We start from the raw sequence: 18,500 nt of genomic DNA on the forward strand, positions 1-18,500 counted from the left end.
TCGAATTGAAGCCTACTTTGCTCGTGAAGGATTCAAGAAATGCACAAATGAACACACTTTGTTTATTAAAGTGAAGGAGGGAGGTGAACGGTTAATAGTAAGTCTTTATGTTGATGACTTAATCTACACAGGGAATGATCCAGCTACGCTCGAAGATTTTAAACGTTCAATGATGGGTGAGTTTGACATGTCTGATTTGGGAAGAATGAAGTACTTTCTTGGAATCGAAGTTATACAAAATGATCAGGGAATCTTCATTTGTCAGCGCAAATATGCAGAGGAGGTGCTGATTCGTTTTGGAATGGAAAACAGTAATGTGGTAGCAAACCCCATAGTGCCAGGAACAAGACTTTTGAAGGATGAGGAAGGTCCAAAAGTTGACCCAACAATGTTCAAACAAGTTGTCGGGTGTCTCATGTACCTAACCGCTACTCGGCCAGACATAACATATGGGGTTAGTCTCATCAGTAGATTCATGTCCTCTCCAACAGAAACTCATTGGAGTGCAGCAAAAAGGATATTGAGATACATTAGAGGAACTACTCAGCTTGGAATTTTCTACTGCAATGAAAGAAAAGGTAAATTGGACGCATATTCGGATAGTGATTTTGCTGGAGATCTTAACGATAGGAAAAGTACATCCGGTTATGTTTTCTTGCTTGGAAAAGGAGTTGTATCATGGTCTTCAAGGAAACAACCTGTAGTATCATTGTCCTCCACAGAAGCCGAATACATATCAGCTGCATACTGTGCAAGTCAATGCATATGGCTTCAAAACTTGCTTGAAGAACTTGGTGAAAATGGAAGAAGAGGTACTGTGATCAATTGTGATAATACTTCGACTATTCAATTATCTAAGCACTCTGCTTTTCATGGAAGAAGCAAACATATAGATGTGAAGTTCCATTTTCTAAGAGAGCTAGTGGATAAGGGATCAGTGCTACTCAAGTATTGCAAAACACAAGAACAGGTTGCAGACATTCTGACGAAGCCGATAAAGGTAGAGCAATTCGTGAAGCTGAAGAAAATGCTTGGAATGATTGAAGCAACAAAGATAAACTACTTGCTGCCGCATTCAGTTTAAAGGAGGGATTAAAGGGTCAACGAGATTTATGGGTGGATCTTTTATTTATTTTTCTGCATAATAAGTGACCGGTAGAATAGGTCTTCTTGTTGAGTCTGTTGAGACTTTTTTTAAACTGCTATTTCTTTTGTAGTGGCTATTTAACGCCCAACTCGATTACTGAATAAACAGTCGAAGCTTTCTCGTGCATATTGATTCTTTTCTTCCTTCTTTGCTCTAATAAAATTAATATAGACGTTATTGTCAAATGATACCAAATATAAGATCTTGTTGTGAATACTTGTAGTTATTTTGATGTATTAATGATTGTTAATTTGAAGTTTCGTATTTCTTTTTAATGTAAGTTTTTGTTGATGTATTTATTTATTTTAAATTTTAATTGAATTAAATTAATTTATCGACTCACCAAATTAAAAATTCTAGATCTGTCACTGTATACACGTGTCTCTTATTATGGTGCGCCGCTCTTGTGTTTGTTCGTATCATTCATGTTAGATTTATGATCGAAAATACTAAATCGAAAACAAGATTTGAAAGAAACTAAAATAACTTCATTGAAAAACAAAAACACAAATGTAACACAATCGAAAGACAAATAGCACCCTAGGCTCAAATTTAAAATCGATTCACTTTATCAAACAAAAAAACCGAAAAGAAGATAAAGTTGCTCCCGTGATGGCCAACGAACACCCAACGTGCCTATCTCCTACCCAAAGAGAAGAAACTCAAACCCTCGAAATTGAACAGCATGGTTTGAAAAAAACAAAAATAGTAAAAAGATTATTTTGAATTGGGACGTATGAAATAATATATTTTTATTGAAAAACGTATTACATAGTAAAAAAATTGAAATTGGGTACAAAATGAACAAACCATTAGCATTCATCTTTCTTATATGACGATCATTTTTTTTCTTTTTTGTTCTTGCCATCGGACGAATTAGACATATTGATGTTCAAAAATTTTGAATTCGTATATATACCAAACACTAAAAAATAGTGTGAATATCTTAATATTTTTCTTTTCCATCATCGGTACAAAAAGAACCGAAATCAAACTTTATAATAATTTCTTTTTCATAATTCTATTTAAAAATAAAAAGAAAATCAAACAATTTGAACATGTATGCATATGTGCTGTTATGATATTCAGTTCTTATATAAGAGACTTACTAAGATAAAATAAAATGCAATATTAAGAAGTTAGGTTTGGTTGTTATTTGAGTTTAAGATTTTGATTTGAATTTTAATCTAAATACTAGTATTTTGGTACTCCCTCCGTCCCATAATAAAGTATCAATTTTTTCATCTTAGTTTGTTCCATAACAAAGCATTTATTTCCTTTTTTAGTAATTGTGCTGTCTACCTAACATTACAAATACCCTTACAACTTACAATATATTACACAAATGTCATTACATTTATATCACATATACTAACAAGGTTATTTTAGTCATTTATACTTTATTCCTACTATATCCCAATATAATACTAATATTTTAAAAACTACGTGTAAAAAACAAATTAATACTTTTTTGGGACGGAGGGAGTATAATAGTTTGAAAGAAAATATTTTTATATAATACATTTATTTAACTTTTTAGCCCCCATTGGCCCACTCCAAATAGACCTTTAGACTTTTATACTATATTAAGAAATAATATATTTTACTGATTGGTGAAAATGTGTATGATGTTTTGATTTTTTTGTCTGTATAATTTTATGTATAAGTTAATTATACGTGTATTGATATATTTGTAATTTATATAAAAATTAAATGAATTTTGGTATTAGTATATGATTATTTTTACTAAAATAAAAAAGAAATATTTTTGAGTGGATGGACGTAAATGATAAAATAAATACTTTGAAAAAATATTAAAATATTACTCCCTCCGTCCCACATACCATGTCCACGTTGCCGTCTCTGTCCGTCCCACATACCATGTCACTTTCCTTTTTTGGAAAATAATTATACACTTTAATCTCATTTTAAACTTTTTAATTAATTTTTTTTAAAATTTTAATTAAACTAATTAGTTATCTTAATTTTAATTTATAATTATTTATATTATAGGATAATTATTTTCACTAATACATTCTTAATTATCTACTAATTACACCCCTCCTAAAATATCGAGTCTACAGTATAGGAGACACGATATATGGGACGCATGGAGTATTATTTTTTAATTGTCGTATTCAAGTAAAATAGTATAACTAGTCCGAAAGGAAGAAATATATTTTTATTGAGAAGAATATAAAGAAAAATGTTGGTTTGGAATTGAACCATAAACCATTGTAATGAGAAGGCAACATTAATGCACCTCAGCTCAACTAAACTCACCTTACTCCACTACTATTGTTACTTTACTACTTTACAGTAAACGAAAGGTTATGTGACAACTCCCATTCTTTTAACATTTCAATGTTTAAGCAAGCAATGTGTTCTTTTTATATATGCAAAGAATCTTCATTTATATATATATATATATGAAAAATTGTAAAAAATATCTCACACGTATATCCCATTATTATTTTTGTCTTGTATTTATCTCGCTGAAAAAATATATCTTATATGTACGCAAAAGTCGTTATTTCTATCTTTCGGTCGTGCGTGATCGCGCGTAACCGCGTGTGACGCGCGGGCAAATGACATAAATAACGACTTTTGTAAACATATGAGATATATTTTGCCAACGAAATAAATATAGAACAAAAGTGATAATGAGGTATACGTGTGAGATATATTTTTACAAATTTCTCTCTATATATAGATATTAAAGAAGAAGTTAAACATAGAGCAGCTAGTTGGATAGCCTACTAAAGTTTTTAATTCAATATTGTTGAATTTAATTACAATTGTTAATTGATTGGATTCTCTGTTTGATTAAAATAATATTTATTAAAATCAAATGTTATGATTAAATTCAGCATATGAAAAGTTACATACAAATCAATATATGAGAAAGTTCACAATAGAGTAAATTGAAAACATATAGAATGACATGCTGACTTTAATAATTCAACATTGGTGAATTTAATTAAGACTATTGATTCAGAAAGTGTGTTAAAATTAACTAAATTTTTTCTATTTAACCAATTATTATTATTACCATGTTGAATTAATTTTTCACATGAGCATGTAATTCAAGACTAATCAGAAAAATCAAATACACTTTAAAATGAGAGAGAGGATCAAATGTTGAATCGTAATTTCAACACAAATGCTTAATGGGTAAAAACTCATTACCATAATTTATATAATTAAATAATATAATTATATAAAATTAACTTTTAACTATCAATATCCATGCTGTTAAAATGATAAGTTACCATATTGCACTATCCTATTTCTCATATTTAATTTTCTACACTTATGTAAAGTTATATATATATATATTAAACGGCGACAGTTACAATCAACACTGTGTTTACAACATATCGTGCGCTAACATGCACCACGCGTTGTTACTATAGATATCATTTTATTTATATCAATATATACTAATGCAAAAAATAAACTAATAACAAATGATATAATCTCACATACAGTCAATAGTTGAATTTAACAATGTATACTCCTATATAGTTAACGTTATAAGCATAAACCAATAGCACATGTTTTTATTTAACACAGTAGACACATCATATATTATGTGAAATAAAGGTATATTTTATCGGTATATTTTATCTGTACATATTGGAGAAATTAGCACGGTGCCGATTTCTCCAAATCAATATGGTAACCCCTATCATGTTAAATCATACACTAATGGTGTTTAAAGAAAAAAAGTACATTATTTTTTTAGTTCGTAACTAATTTTTCTTATCATTTTAATTCAGTAACTGGAGTATGTATTGAAATATTTTCGTAGTGAATTTTTTTTACATATTTAATATTCCGGAGTCAGAGATACTTGCACGGAATGCCGGATGACACGTGTCCGCCTATAGGATTTGATTTCAACTAAAATTGGTGGGTTCCACCTTGCCTCCCACCTAAAATAACTCTATTAACTGTGACTTATTTTATCAGACCTAATTTACAGGTTATTAAGTTCGACCAAAAATTTATCCAGAGTGCACTAAGGATAACCATTGTTGATTTCACATTATCAAAAATATATATATATATATATTAATGCTTCACAATAATCCAAGACAATAATAATAATAATAATAATAATAATCACCATCATCATCTCTCTATATTAAAATATAATCATTTAATACATTAACTATCCTAAATCTTATTTAAATTATATTTTTTTACCAAATTACGAGTTTTCTCAAATAATTCAACTTAACACTTATTTTTTATTAAACAAATCATATTTATTATAATAAATGCATACATATATATATGTTTGGCTGGCGTTTTCAATAGAGTTTTTAGGATTTTTTATTCTTTTTAAAAAATATTAAATTAAATATATTTATTTGTATATATTTATATTGTATTAAAATTAATTTTAACTTTAAAATATTGTATGAATATTTATTTAAATAACATCAAATAATTATTTAAAGTCAAAATTTTAATATTTAAAATTTTAATTCAAAATTCAAATGTGGAACAAACTCACTCACATTTGGTCGCAACTATTAACTCAATAATTTTGAAGACTTTGATACTGTATTGAACTTTTAAAAAAAATATCATATGAAATATTTTATTTTTCTAAAAAATTATCTTATTTAAATACTAATTTTTTACTTATTTACAAATTTCTAAACTTTCAAAAATATCCAAAAATTTCTATTTAAACGAAATCAAAACTTTTGTTGTATTATTATTTTGCATAGCGGCAATTAGTTAGTTGATGGGTCATATCAATATAATATTAATTTCATTTGTTGGCACAAATTAACAGGACACTCAGTGCATGTAAATGTATAGCATAACAAAATATTTTATATTTAAAAAAATATATTGTGCAATTTATATATTGTATTTTATTGTATATATATTGAATTAAAATTAATAATATATTGTGTTATATTAAACTATATTATATGTTGTCAAAATATATATTGTATATTATATTACCATGTGTTATCAAATATATATTATCCATCTTACTAATTTGTAGAGGTGGAAATGGAACCGATTTTGCACATTATTATTATCTATATTCATAAACGAAAAAATAGTAATATGTCACTTATTAAATTCTGATTGTTATTATTGTTTCTTATGATGTGAGAATTTGTTGTCATTACTTTTCTAGTGCATTTTGAGCAAATTTTTGGTCGAGCCTAATAATCTTGTTATTATCTTTTTTTAGTTGATGTGCGCTATGGTTTTTTTGAATTCTATTTTTCAATTGTGATTTTTCAAAATAATTATAAAAAATACAAAATATTTTATACAAAAATTTTCAAAAATTAAACTCTTTATAAAAAATAAAAAAAAATCATTACAGAAAATTAAAAAGCCAAATGTTCAATATAATTAATATATTTATATTTTTTATACCACCAAAAAAATTATTTCATCTAAAAATTTTGAGTGAACGATATAAACGGGTGCCTTAGCAAATATCAAACTTTAACTTGGTCCCATAGCCACATTCCTCACTCTTGTGGGTCATTATGTGATAACAAAATTGTTGATTGCTCCATGACATGCCAACTTTCTTTAGTTATTGTTATTATTATTATTATTATTATTATTATTAGTATTATTGTTGTTATTGTTGTTGTCGTTGAATTTTTACTATTTTTTATATTTTTTTCATATAATTTAAAGGTATATATTTATTTTTATTGCAAAATTGAAAAAATAATAATATTTTATTTAATAAAGACGGTTAAAAATTGTGTAAATGTAAACTTTGCTATTACTTTTTGGATTAAAGATTTATTATATTGATGCTGCACATTTACGATAAATTGATTTCAAAGCCAAGGGTTATGTCACGTATATTTGTTTTGTGAGATAATTTAAAAGTGATTTTTGTTTTTTTTGTCTGAAGTGAAATACGTAGGATTGTGTATGAAATATAAAAATAATGAATATGTATACTATATTAATATTTTTGGAAAAATATATGTATATTTTTTGTTAAAATAATACACACATTGCTGGTGGAGATTTTTGTGAGTTGAAAGAATACTAGATCGAAGGTTTTTTCGGACATTAAAAAAATTCTTCTTTTTTTTTTTTTAAGGTATTGATTTAATATACACCGTCCGATCGTGATTAAGTTAGATTGTAACACTATTATTTGACGGAGTTAATTTAGTAAATTTGTATTTTCTAATTTATTCTAGTATGAACTAATACTTTTTGCTATTCTAATAGTTATATATATTAGTACTACTAAAAATTTGTCATTTAGTCTCGGAATTAGTTCCGGAATCAATATCGAGGCTGTAAAATTAAAATACATATACTCCATCCGTCCCAAAAAGAAGTATGCATTTGCTTTTTGCACGTAGTTTTAGAAATATTAGTATTATATTATGATATAGTAAGAATAAAGTAGAAATGACTAAAATAACATTGTTAGTATGTGTGATATAAAGGTAATGGCATTTGTGTAATATATTGTAAGTTGTAAGGATATTTATAATGTTAGGTAGATAATACAGTTACTAAAAAAGGAAATAGATACTTTGTTATGGGACGGACTAAAATGCAAAAATGGATACTTTGTTATGGGACGGAGGGAGTATAATAAATATTAAATCAATTAATTTTTTTGCCTCAGAATTTTTTAGACTATTTAAAATAGTTTCGGATTTTCCGAACCTATATTAAATATACATTTTATAACATTGAATGGTCTCGAAATTTCTGAACATATTTTGATTAGTCTTGAAAATTTCGAACCTTTTTTGATTAGTTTAAAAATTTCGAGACTTTTATTAGTTTCAAAAATTTTGAAGCTTTTAATTAGGCTCGAAAATTTTAAAACTTTATTAGTCGCGGAATAGTGTCGGAATTTCGAAACTATTTTACATAGTCTCGGAAATTCCGAGACCTTTATTAGTCTCGAAAACTCCGAAATCTTTAATTAATTTCATAAATGTACCGGATGAAAAACAACATATTATAGTGTTATTAGTTTCGTAAATTTACCGGCCATTATAAATACTTTGAGGATGTCGTAAATGTACCAAATGACGAGGCCATCCAACTCATCTGATCTTCAGATTGTCTATCAATAGGGACCTTCATAAAATGCTGAACGAGCGACTTGGAAAGATACGCTCACAATCTCACAATATCCCATAAGTCACCACTCCACATATCTCGAACCAAGATCGGCGGCGACCGAATCGAAAGGGCCTGCTCTCCAAGCCATCTATCATCCCAGAAATAACCTGCTCCGACCTAAAGTCCAATAAATCCGCAACTGAACCTCCTCCCTAACTCGGCACAAGTGCTTCCACACGGGGTTGGCGTAGCTCCAACAAGGAGCATTACCCGAAAAGAAATCGCAAAAGTACTTATGCCGCATCGCCTCCGCCCTCCAGGAGGAACCTTCCTGAAGCTTCCACTAAAGTTTCATGGAAAATGTATAAACCATATCGGAGAGACGTTGAGCCATAAAAAATTAGTTTTGGGTACCAATTCGAGACAAACTCCGAAACTAATTCAAAATAGCTTCAGATTTAGTTTAAAATCCGAACTTTTTTTCGGAGGCTAAAGATATAGTTTTTTGTGGTGATACTATTTGAGTAGTATTTTACTAATATATATTTTTTTTATTATTTTATACACTGCAAGGGTTTGCTAAAATTCAGTAGATATAGTTTATACATTCGTTTAATTTTGCTAAATTTATTTTTTTTAAAAAAATTTAAATAAATTATTTAATTAAAATAATCTAGTTGAAGGAGAGAATAGATGGGAAAAAAAAATTATTTTTTTACTTTCATATAATTTGTTTCTATTTTTTGTTTTCGTTCGTCGTATATAACTTGTCTTTCATTTTTTGGAAATATAATTATACACTTTAATCACATTTTAAATTTTAAATTTTTTAATTTTTAATCTTATCTTAAATTATAATTATTTTTACTAATACACTTCTTAATTATTTAATAAACATACTTTAACTAAATTCTCCTATCTACAATGACACACCCAAATTACATAAGACAGAGGGTGTAGAACGTAGTAGATTTATATTCTTTATTATGAAAAAAATTATAAATTTACAATTATACCTTTACTTCTAATTTTAGCCGTTAATCAATTGTTAATCCAATGGTTTAGGGCTAATCAACATGGTGCTGATTAACCCTAATCAGCATGCTAAGGAAAGTCACTATTATGTAATATATTTGTATTATAGTAACATGTACATATTAATTTATATTTCATTTGCTACTTTTATATATATATTACATTCATTTCGTCTCATAACAAAGTATCCATTTTTTCATTTTAGTCCGTCTCATAACAAAGTATCTATTTCCTTTTTTAGTAACTGTACTATCTATCTAACATTACAAATACCCTTACAGCTTACAATATATTACACAAATATCATTACGTTTATATCACACATACTAATAAGGTTATTTTACTCATTTCTACTTTATTCCTACTATATCCCAATATAATACTAATATTTCTAAAATTACGTACAAAAAGCAAATCAATATTTAGTTTCGGAACGGAAAGAGTATAATATATGTATAATATGGTTATTGAGCTAACTAATTATAGGAAGCACATTAAGAATAGTCTATTGAACACACACATATATATATATATATATATATTTAACTCTAATTATATGGTGAATACTGTTAATCAGTTCAACGTATTGTACTATCACATAGATAACTAGTGGAATTATTGTTGGTTAATGGTTTATTTGTCATACTATTTGTTGATTTGTTTGATCACATTGTGAGGCTATTAAAATAACGTCTATACATAATGTGAAATTTATCTCAAACTAAAATTTATTTATTTTTAATTTTCGACGTTACGTTTAAATTCACGCATATATAAATATAACAATTATAATTTGTCGGATTCAAATCTCGTGGCATTCAAGTTTTGTCTGTTATATATAATTTGTTACTGTAGCTTATTTTATTGGATTTAATTTGTAAATTATTAAATTGAATCGAAAATTTATTCATAGCGCACCTGAAAAATAACGGTTCTGGTCCGCAATATATATATCAAAAAAATTAAAAAATTAATTATAACTAAATAATAATAAATATTAATACTCCCTCCTATTCAATACAATAATCTTGTTTATCATTTTTGTCCGTAAAAAAACAATAGTCATTATTTTCATAAATAATCGTATCACCGTAAAACTACATCTACTTTTTCATTTTTATTATACAATTTTTACTACTTTTTATATTAATACACGCACAAGTGCAAAGAAGTCTTTTACTTATATTTTTTACTAATTACTAATATAATATTATCTACTTCTGACTCTAAGGGTTTCGTTTACTTTGTGCGTGTTGATATTTGAATATTAATTATTACATCAAAATATAATACAAAATAAATTAAAATTACAAAAATATTTTTATTAATATCTTAATTATATTTGTACAACAAATTATACAAATATAATAATATTTTAAATGCAATAACATAAAAATAAATAAATAAAAATATTAGTATTAATTAAATGATGTGTCCAACCCAGCTACGACTATAATTATGGGGCGCAACAAAGGAGTATTATTTCTATGGATGGTATTTGGTGGGGATGCAGCGGTGGAAGATGGCGCGCCACGTGGCAGGAGCCGACATCAGTGGCATTTTCTGGTCACGCGCGGCGCGCGTGGCTGTGGCAGCGACTGTGGTCTTGACGGCGTAGCCCAGACCAGACCAGATTGCGACACCGCCTGCACTTCATCCTCGTCCCAATACCGATAGCGGGTCCCGGGAATGCGGGTCCCATTAGGGCGTGCAATCGAAATTTTTTTGTCCGCTAGAGCCAGGCTGCCCCTTACAACTATATATATATATCTACGAACTACCTTAAATATTCCTACTCACTTGCTTTTACACACTCTGCAAAATCTTTTGGTTAATTAGTTCTGTGTTTGTAATTGTGGCCTGAGATTGGTTGGGAGTTGCTGTTTTGGCACTTGTCCATTCATTTATTTTATTCAATTCATTCATATATATCGTCTCCGATCCCCACATAATTTAATTTTAGCACTCAGGGACAGAGACACCTCTGTTTTCGCCTTCCAAACACTGCCTTACGCCTCTAGAGATATTTTAGGTAACAGGTTTTGCCTTGCCTTACTTCAGACCCCTGTTTTAGCCTATATAACTAATGCCCTGTTTGGCGCTTTCTCTACTACCAAAAAGCGATATATTGTGCGTATATGGCCAGGGAAGATCCACCACCGCGAACGGCGGCGGCGGCGCAGCAGCAGGCGGCGGAGGCTTACTTAACTTTTTCAAATAATGATAATAAGATTATTAAGACGTGGGTGGATTCCATGAGAGCTTCTTCTCCGACTCCCGCCAGACATACTGATACTGATAGCTCTTGGATGGTATGTGAAATCCCCATAATACCCTCGTCTTCTTCTTCATCTTCATCTTCATCTTCATCTTCTTCGTCTTCATCAATGGTTGTCTTGTTATGACAATGAGATGAGTGACAGGTGCGTCATCCATCGGCTCTGGACATGTTGGAGGAGATCGCAACAGCTTCAAAGGGGAAACAAATTGTGATGTTCCTCGACTACGATGGCACCCTCTCACCCATTGTTCAGGATCCTGATCGAGCCTTCATGTCCCAACCAGTCAGTATTATTTAATTTCTACTACAATCGATTAATTGAAAACCACTTTTTATTATTTTTCATTAATTGGTTAAAAATTCCATCTTTATGTATGTTAATTGTAATAGATGAGGGCCACAGTGAGGCAACTGGCTGGATATTTTCCCACAGCAATTGTGAGTGGGAGATGCCGTGACAAGGTACAAACAATAAGCTCTTCTTTGTCTCAATAATAATATTTTGTTTAGATAATAAAAATATATACTCCCTCCGACCCTATTCATTAGCTTTTTGTAAATAATTTTAAAAATATTAATATTATATTAAAATATAGTAAAAATAAAATAGAAATGACTAAATTTATTTTATTAGTATGATGTAAAATAAAAGTAATGACATTTGTGTAATATATTATAAGTTGTAATGATATTTGTAATATTAAGTAGATAATACAGTTACTAATACTTTGTTATTAGACGGATATTTTGTTATGAGACGGAGAGAATAATATAGATCGGATAGTTTGATATTTTTATAATATTTTATATTTATGTAAAAATTAAAGACTATTTTAATACCATGGGATTTTCTGTCATAAAAATAAATCATATATCTCTATCTCTATAAGTGTTAATGACACAGAGAATCCGATCTGATTTTAATATAATATGTAATTGTTTTCATTATAGTAAAAAGTTATTTCCTCTTTTTTATATAATTTATTTTTATTTTTTATTTTTATCTGTCTTAAGTAATTTATTTTTTTCTTTTTTTGGGAAATATAATTATCCACATTAAATCACATTTTAAAATTTATAATTTTTTTATATTAGTTAAATTATTTATTTATTTTAATTTTAATTTATAATTATTTTTATAATATATTTTTTAATTATATTTTATCTAAATTCTCGTATCTATATCGACCCAAAATCTAAAAATTGTAAAATGAGTATTTTTTATCGGAAGGGAGCGGTTTTCCTTTGACTTTCTTTCTTTCTTTCTTTCTTTCTCGTATTGATTAATTCTGTACTTTGAAATAAATGCAGTTTTGTTTGTTTGTACGCAGGTGTACAGTTTCGTGCGTTTAACAGAGGTGTACTATGCTGGCAGCCATGGCATGGACATTAAAGGCCCCTCCCCCTCCCCCTCCCCCTCCAACTGTAACAACAAAGTGAGTTTTATTTTTAATGTTATTTTCTCCATTAATTCATTAATTAATTAAATATTCACTCTTTTCATTGTGTTTCATCATTAGGGGTCTGAGGCTGTTCTTTGCCAACCAGCCAGGGAATTCATTCCCATCATTAATCAAGTAATTATTTTATTAAATTAAATTAAACTATTCATGTTTTCTTCATGTAACTATTTTATTTTATTTTATTTTATTTCCCCAGGTTTATAGAGCTCTTTTGGAGGTTACAAAATCTACCCAAGGTGCAAGAGTGGAGAACAACAAATTTTGCGTTTCTGTACATTTTCGATGTGTTGATGAAAAGGTATGCATACATAATTAGTGGCTTTTGTTCTATCGCAGCCCAAGTCCCACATTGGAAGTTGTGAAAAATTACAATAATGTCCAAAAACAAATTCAGTCTAAAGTAAATAATATTATATATTTAGTGTTGAGTTGACCCAATCCAATTTTATTATTATTATTATTATTATTTTAAGGGACCATACTTATCCACTATCTAGATTAGTTTAATCTGATATGGATATATATAAAGAAATCAGTAGCTGTAATAATAATAATTACCGATATTATTCTAAGTATTAAAAAGATAGTTACTGTTTGGCAAGTGGGACTTTGTTAACTTTGTTGGCCTGACTAGTGGCTACAGCCTGCTGGGTGTGTATTTATTTAATAGGAGTATTAATTATTATTTTTTTCCTGTCCTAAAATTAAATATTTATTTGTTTTTTTAAGTAATTTTATAAATATAAGTATTATATTGAGATATATTAAAAATAAAATAAAAATGACTAAAATAATTTTATTAGTATGTGTGATATATTATAAGTTTTATAGGTATTTGTAATACTATGTAGATAATATAATTATTAAAAAATGAAATGAATACTTTATTATACGACGGATTAAAATAAAAAAATAGATACTTTGTTATGAAACAGAAGAAATATAATTTTTTTATATATTAATTAATTGCAGAAATGGAGTGAACTGGCCAGGCAAGTTGGCTCTGTCTTAGAAGGGTATCCAAACCTCAGATTGACCCAAGGAAGAAAGGTGATACATACACATATCTATATCTATATATATGTCACATTTCGGACATGTTTTTAATTGAATATTTTTTTTTTCTATCTATCAATATAAATAATAAATAAATAAAATGGGTTCAATTTATTTTGAGATTATGTTTCTTGAGTTGTTCTTTTGTGAGTTTTTCACATATTTTAATTATTCAGTTTTTTTTTTTTAATAAAAATATCAAATCAAATAATTATAATTTATTTTTTATTTTATAATAAAAATAACTTTTGAATATAAAATATTATATCTTTTGTATTTAAAATTGAAATTAATAAAATTCGTTTGATATGACTTTTTAATAAAAATATACTCTCTCCGTCCGAAAAGTATAGTCTTATTATGTTGCACAAGGAATTTAAGGAATATTGATATTATATTGGTAGTTGATAAAAAATATGGATAAATAATTTTTTTGTTTTTACGAGTATATTAGTGTAAAAAGTAGTGGCAATTGTGTAATAATAATGAAAAAATATGGATAATTTTACGGTGATATAGTTATTTATGAAAATAAGACTATTATTTTGGGACGGATAAAAATGGTAAACATGACTATTGTATTGGAATGAAAAAAATATTATTTTTCTCATAAATATCAAAAAAATAATATTTAAACAAGAATTAAAATCGCATTTCATTTCAAATCAATTTCGATCTACAATCAAACAACTACTTACTCCATCTTCAATCAATTTATTTATTTTGACATTTTGGTTGTTCAAAATCAATATATTCCGTTTTTTTTTTAGTAATTATATTTTTATAAGAAAAATACTTATTATTTTTTAAAAAAAATAAAATTCATCATCATATTTAATTAATTTGCTGTTTTCATTTGTAGGAGTAATTTGACATCTCATATATGTTTTATACCATACATATAAGAGAAATATTCAAAAATTTACGTAAAAATAAATAAACAAACAGATAAATAAACGATGAAAGGAGTATGATGTTAACCCCAAATATATAGATTTACTCTTAACGGAGTATTTTTTTTTTCAATTTTTATTTTTGAAAAATTGTATTTAAATGAGGGTGAGTTTTTATTTTGTGTAAAAAAAAATTATTCTTGTGTTTTACTTTGATTTAATTATATGGATATAAATAAATGTAATTTGAAAGTACTTGTACTATAGTTAAATTCATATTTACTTAAAAAAAAATAAAATTATACCCCCTCCACATCGTGCAAATATTTGCTTATTTGATGGGCACAGAGTTTTAATAAAAATAGTAATAATTGTTAATTTTTTATTTTATAGTAAAAAATAGTACAAAAGTGAAATGATTTTTTACTTAAAAAAGAAATTAGAATATTTTTCGATGACAATTCAAAAAGAAAAGCGAGTATAAATTTAAATAACGGAGGGAGTATTTTGATATGGTGTATTTAATTTTCATTTTAAGTACTTTATATATATATATATAAGAAAATTAAGAGCTTGTTCAAAAAAATATTTTCATTTATTTTTTTAGTAAGAAAGTATATATATATTTTACTGTAAAAGACAAAAGTAACAATTACTATTTATTTTTATTAAAATATGTGGGTGTGTTTATTTTATGAGAATGTTGAAAAAGAAATTTTTTTAATGTGAAATATAAAGAATCGTGTAGAAAATATAAAAATATTTTTTAATGTATTATATTAATTTTTTTTTGAAAAAATGTGAAAGAAAGAAAAGATGAAAGAACAAAGACTGTTTAATAATTGAGTAGACAATTGGACGAAGAAAGAAATATTTATTCTTTATTTTTGAATTTTAAGTTTTTAAATAAAATTATTATTTTGAATGTCATTTTTTAAACATAAGGAATCACATTAAAAAAAAAAAAAAAAGAACAAATCATGTTCTTGGTTCAAACAAATTATACTTCATTTGGAAAATTTAGTCTTATTCTTTTAAAAAATACAAATAAATTATAATTGCATAGGTATGTTTTTGTTTTACTTTTATACTAATTGAAAAGAGAAAGACACACCCCCTAGTTGGTCTTGTGCAATACTCCCTCCGTCCCACATAATGTCCATATTTTTTATTTTCGTCCGTTCTACATAATTTATCATTTTTTTTTGAAAAATTAATTATACACTTTAATCATATTTTAAAATTTAAAATTTAAATTTTTTTAAATCTTAATTAAACTATTTAGTTATTTTAATCTTAATCTATAATTATTTTTACTAATATATTTCTTAATTACTTACTAATTATACTTTACCTAAATTTCCGAGTCTACAGTAATACACACATATTATATGGGACGGAGGGAGTAATAGTACTAACGTTGTATTGTATTTCAGGTGCTAGAAATCAGACCAACAATTAATTGGGACAAAGGAAAGGCTCTTGAATTCCTCTTAGAGTGTCTCGGTGAGTAACTACACTTTATAGAATACACTAAAATGTCTCTCCCATCATCAATTAGACACCGATTTTCTATAGATCGAGTCAAATTAGTATAGTTTTGATTTGATTCAGTCATCTCCGTCCCTTAAAATTCTATTCATTTTATTATTTTCGTGTGTCCCATAACAAATAATTTATTTTTTTTTTATTAATTGTACTTGCTACTAACATTAAAAATACAATTACAATTTACAATGTATTACACAAATGTCATTATCTTTATATCAATAATACGAATAAGATTATTTAGTCTTTTTTATTTTATTCATACAACATCCTCATATGGTATTAATATTTTTAAAATTCCGTACAAAAGTAAATTGATACATAGATAAGGGATGCAAGGAGTATAATAAAAACATATAGCATATATTTCTACATGCATACATTACGTAGATTTGATCTAATCAGCAAATAATCTGCCTGCTTAATTAGTGTCGAATCTCAATCCTCAGGCTACGCTGACCGGAATGACGTCTTCCCGGTTTACATCGGGGATGATCGAACGGATGAAGATGCTTTCAAGATACCCATTCCAAAAGATGAACTTCATTAATTATATGCTTCAAATTAAAAGTCATAATCATCAATTAATTATCCTATATATCATCGTGATCTAAGGTTGTCAAAATCAAATCCGACCCGAAAAATTGAACCCGTTCGACCTAAAATTTTTTAGGTTCAAGTTTGGGTAGGTTTGGGTTTGTAAAAAATTAGGTCGATTTCTGAAAAAAATTTGTATCGTGTTTCAGGTTGACTTTATAACCGGAAATATAAAAATCAGGTCACGTTTCAGATTTCGTGTTTTGGGTTGACGTGAAATTATTTATTATTATTATTTTAATTTATAACATTTATATTTAAAATAATATAAAAAATAAAAATAAAGGTTTTTAGGTTGATTTAATTTTTTTAAAAGTTTTCGAGTATGTTTTGTGTCGGGTTCGTGTCGGGTTTGTTCGAGTTCCGGTGACCTGAAACTAATTTAGGTCAACCTGAACCCGACCTGAAAAAATTCGTGTCGTGTTCGAGTTTCAGGTCAAATTTCGGATTCGGATCGGGTTCAAGTTCAGGTTGAAAATTTTTTTTGTTACTCCCGTGGTTCAACCCGACACGAGTACGACCCAAAAACACGAATTGACAAGATCTCAATAATACTACTATAGTATAATTTCCACATATATATATATATATATGATATGATCAATTAGGTGCTACGAGAAAGAGGAGAAGGATTCGGGATCGGGATCGTGGTGTCGAAAAACCCGAAAGAAACAAATGCTTTGTATTCGTTGCAAGAACCATCAGAAGTGATGACATTCTTGAGACGTTTGGTGGGGTGGAAAGCAATGGCTCTCAAGATCAAGAGGAGGAAATTCAAACAATGGAGAATGAGAAGAAGCAGCAGTAGCAGCATCTGGATTAACGATCACCATATCAACTTGCCTTTGCCAAATTACTGACAAGACTACACGTACTTTCTTAATTTCTTCCTTAATTATATTACATCAATTTTATAATCTATGTTTCTTTCTGTTCATCTTTCCGTCTTGGATTTTTTCAGGCCCCGAACAAAAATTAAAAATAGTAGGCCTTGATTAATTTTTCTTTCAAAATATTATAAACGATAAGTATAATTATAAACTATATGAAATATACTAACTTAATTATAATATAACACCACTATCACCAATAATAATAACTACGAATAAGATAGAGGAAGATGTGATTAATTTTAGAAAAAAATATAATTAGAATTGGATTTCGTAGTTATTGAGAAAAATATGGGATAAACTTTAAATTAAATTTTAATATATCCTATAATAATATAATAAAATTTAAAAATATGAACCTGTTGAAATAAAGGCCCTAAGCAATCGACTCAACGATGCTATTAGCGGGCTCTGTCTTCATGTTTTCCAACTGAAAAAAAAAAAAATTCATTGTGACAATCTAATCCAAGATCCTCTTCATTTGTA

The 18,500-nt window shown here is 27.5% G+C and overlaps 1 protein-coding gene across 1 annotated transcript; it reads left to right on the top strand.

Annotated features, from left to right (window-relative positions):
• Positions 1 to 11,075: 11,075 nt before the first annotated feature.
• LOC127248622 (probable trehalose-phosphate phosphatase H) lies at positions 11,076 to 18,102 on the top strand. The gene is made up of 10 exons (XM_051271063.1): positions 11,076 to 11,598; positions 11,710 to 11,850; positions 11,958 to 12,029; positions 12,899 to 13,003; positions 13,088 to 13,144; positions 13,227 to 13,328; positions 14,003 to 14,080; positions 16,416 to 16,485; positions 16,977 to 17,045; positions 17,731 to 18,102. The coding sequence occupies exons 1-10, from the start codon at positions 11,425 to 11,427 to the stop codon at positions 17,982 to 17,984; spliced, it is 1,122 nt and encodes a 373-aa protein (XP_051127020.1). The 5' UTR covers positions 11,076 to 11,424; the 3' UTR covers positions 17,985 to 18,102.
• Positions 18,103 to 18,500: the final 398 nt, after the last annotated feature.

The sequence above is a fragment of the Andrographis paniculata genome, unplaced genomic scaffold, assembly GCF_009805555.1.
Source record: "Andrographis paniculata isolate CXL003 unplaced genomic scaffold, ASM980555v1 Contig34END, whole genome shotgun sequence".
NCBI lineage: Eukaryota > Viridiplantae > Streptophyta > Magnoliopsida > Lamiales > Acanthaceae > Andrographis > Andrographis paniculata.

Coding starts and splice junctions, on each gene's coding strand:
- LOC127248622 (XM_051271063.1), top strand. CDS start 11,425: ATGGCCAGGGAAGATCCACCACCGCGAACGGCGGCGGCGGCGCAGCAG. Junction 11,599..11,709: donor ATACTGATAGCTCTTGGATG/GTATGTGAAATC, acceptor GATGAGTGACAG/GTGCGTCATCCATCGGCTCT. Junction 13,329..14,002: donor TTCGATGTGTTGATGAAAAG/GTATGCATACAT, acceptor AATTAATTGCAG/AAATGGAGTGAACTGGCCAG.